At 48.9% G+C, this 3,399-nt stretch overlaps 1 protein-coding gene across 1 annotated transcript in view; it reads left to right on the top strand.

Moving 5' to 3' along the window:
• Positions 1–3,399, top strand: part of SHROOM3 (shroom family member 3) — a 60,636-nt gene that overhangs the window by 34,290 nt on the left and 22,947 nt on the right. The window contains exon 6 of the mRNA XM_015570211.1: positions 2,665–3,399. Within this exon, the coding sequence (XP_015425697.1) occupies positions 2,665–3,399 (735 nt within the window). The remainder of the gene's footprint in view (positions 1–2,664) is intronic.

The following is a 3,399-nucleotide window of genomic DNA, read 5'->3' as shown; positions in this document are numbered from 1 at the left end:
GCCCCCCTAACCGCCCTCCCCTGCAGGTCTGGTCCCCCCCAACTGCCCTCCCTTAGAGGCCTGGTCCCTCCCAATTGCCCTCCCCTGCTGGCCTGATTGCCCACAACTGCCCTCCCTTGCAGGCCATCTTGTGTCCACATGGGGGCAGCCATCTTATGTGTTGGAGTGATGGTCAATTTGCATATTCTTTATTATATAGGCTATTCTACATCACTAATTATTAGAGAAATACAAATCAAAACCCCATTGAGATACCATCTCACACCCATTAGGATTATTAAGATAACTATTATTGAAAAAAAAGTGTTGGTGAGGATGTGGAGAAATTGGAATTGCAAAATGCTGCAACTGCTATGAAAAACAATATGAAGACTCCTCAAAAAAATTAAAAATAGATCTACCATATGACCCAGCAATCCAACTTAGTATTTATCCAAAAGAGTTGAAAGCAGTGTTTTGAAGAGATATTTTCATACCTATGATTAGAGCAGCATTATTCACAATAGCAAACAATCCAAATGCCCATCAGTAGAAGAATAGCTAAACAAAATGTGGTCTGTTCATACAGTGGAATATTATTCCGTTTTAAAAAGGAAGGAAGTGCTATGACATGGATGAACATTGAGGATATCATGCTAAATGAAATAAGCCCGTCACAAAAAGACATCCTCGATGATTCCACTTACGTGAGGTATCGAAAGGAGTCAAATTTATAGAAACAGAAAGTAGAAAGGTGGTTGACGGGGCTGGCGGAGTGGGGAAGAGGAGCTGTTGCATATAAGGTACTGAGTTTCAGATCTGCAAGATGAAGTTCTGGAGATCTGTTTTGCAATGACGTGAATGGTTCAAGTAGTAAAATTTATGTTACGTGTTTTTCACCACATAAAAAGAATGCTATGAAGGAGGGGGAAATGAGGCTAATTGTTCTCAAACTCCGTTCTTGGATATTAGAATTCCTGGATACAGATCAACAGGTGCTTGCCTTGCGCACTCTATTATCCAAGAGATCTAAATGAAATCTTTCTTATTTTATCTTTTGTTCTTGAAAAAATACAAAACAGTCACCAAGAAGAGGCATTATCAACCAAATTAAGCAAGCATTTAACTCAAATAATACCTTCAAAGATTAAAGAAACTAAAAACCTTATATCCGGGTTTCCTGGGCTGGATCTTAAAGGATAGGGGCTATCCTCTTTTATTGCATGTTTTAGTGGTGTCTTCCCTGAAAAGCCTCCAGATACAGAGGAAGGATGAAGGTACCCGAATTAGTCATAGAGCACCAGATTCCCTGTCCTATTGGAGGATGCTAAGTTTAAAAATAGTTTATATTGTACAGTTTAAAGAGCAGTTGGGTAGAAGAGACATTGTTCATCAGACATTTACTAACAGGGTACTGTGTGCCAAGGATGCCAACATGAATGAGACAGGCAGTGCAGGGCATGCCTAGCGGGCCTCCTGCCTCTGGGCTTCTCGTATACCCATTTGAGTACCCGGCAAGTCCCGAGCAGCCGATCCTAGATAGTGAGAGCATCCTGGTAAAAACAAACAAATAAAACCACTTCTAAATGAAAAGGATCTGTGATGGAAAGAAGAGGTTGCATCTGAGAAAGAGAGAGAAGGAGGGAGGGAGAGAGAGATGTGCCCCTCGTTCAACTATCTGCATTTATAAAGAAGAAAAATCAGGGCACAAGAGGGGCTAATTTGGTCTTTGCGGTCTTTTCCTTCAGTATGCTGCATTCCTTCTGCCACAAGCACTCAGACAATTTCGTGGCCGGCCTGTGCCAGCCTCTGACGTAGGGCTGAGCCGTGCTCCCTCAGGACTCGGGTCTGCACCATGAAAAGGGCCATCTGCTCTCCAGATTCACTGGCATGCTAGTCAGGAACTTACATGATGGTGGTTTGCTGGAGATACCTTTTCTCCTCACATCATGGCCGGCAGGCGGGCAGTGTTGCACACTGCTGATTTCTTTGTTTTGTCCTCCTTTTTGTTGTGTAGAACACAATAACAAAGCTATTGGAAGGAGCTGGGGTTTCCTTGGAGCCTGGTTAGGGGATATTTGTTTAAATCACCATGCACCCTGTCTGTCCAATTCTGTCAGTCTTTCTCCCAAGGTAACTGCTTATTAGCTCCTTAGGTGAGAACCCCTCCCCTTCCTTTTACATTCCATTTTAAGAAATGAAAACACTGAGAGACTAAGAGACAGTTGTAAATAAAACCTTCACATTCAGCAGCCCCCGCAGATGCTTTCCGAACAAACCTCCCCAACTGGAAGGCAGTGGGAGAGAATGAGGCAGCATTCTCGTCCCCCGAGGCCGGGGCTGGCTCCAGAGTAGGCCTCAAAGCAACCGAAGAGATGTGCCCACTTGTTTCTTTCCTTTTATAACCTGAAGCCTGTCCTCAAAGCCACCTTTTGTGGGTGGTGGGGGTGGGAGGTGGGGGCAGCGAGAGAAGGCGAATTCAAGCAAATGCCATGCGACATTTCCCTGTAGGAGGTCATGCCTGTCTGGCATTTTATTTAAACTCGGTTCTTTGCATGAGCAGCTGGTGGGGGAGGGAGAGAGCATGCAGCTTCCCTGTCCGTGCTTTCCCCGCCTGTGCAGTGAACCTGGGCTCAGTGTTTGCTCCTGCAGAGCCGTCACGCTTGTGCTTGTGTCCTGCTCCAGGTCACTCGGTTGTCCAGAAAGAGGCGAAGAAGAGATGCTAGTGCTCAAACACCAGCCCAGCCCTCGATGGGGTGGTTCAGGCTGCAGAGCCGCTGGTGCCTCCATTCCCAGCGACTGTCCCAGACAGCTGGACCATCAGAGGCAGGCCAGCAGGATGCCCTGCCCCAGGCCACTACCCACAGGGCTGCAAGGGCATCTCACAGACACCAGGGCAGGACCACTGACCCCACTCAGCTCCACTCTGCCTTCCCCTGCCCCCTCCAGCTACTGTCCACAGGCTGCCGGCGATCAGCTGACTGGGAGGGACGGTCAGACGGGCCAGCAGCCTCTTCCGCCCTACACCCCAGCAGTGACTCACAGAAGCAACGGCCCCAGCCTGGCCCAGCCTACCCGTCCTAGAGGCCATGAGCCCCACAGCCCGGAGCGCGGGGCAGAAGAGGGGAAGAGGAAGCAGCCTCCCCCACCTCGTGTGAAGTGGGCCCACACCGTCCGAGAGAACAGCCTCCCTGAGGAATCGTGCTCACCCGAGTCAGCAAGCCTGAAGCACTACAAGAAGCAGCAGAACCTCCCAAGTTCAAGCAGCACTTCCGACCCAGACACGCCTCTTGGGGTCCCGAGCACTCCGGGGAGGATCTCCCTCCGAATATCGGAGTCCGTCCTGCAGGCCTCCCCACTGCCTCGGGAGGACTACGAGGACGAGGTGTTTGTGAAGGACTTGCACCCCAATGCCACTTC

This window comes from Myotis davidii, unplaced genomic scaffold, assembly GCF_000327345.1.
Source record: "Myotis davidii unplaced genomic scaffold, ASM32734v1 scaffold892, whole genome shotgun sequence".
NCBI lineage: Eukaryota > Metazoa > Chordata > Mammalia > Chiroptera > Vespertilionidae > Myotis > Myotis davidii.
Note: the sequence above shows the minus strand (reverse complement) of the source record. Positions and strands in the feature narration are given on the sequence as shown.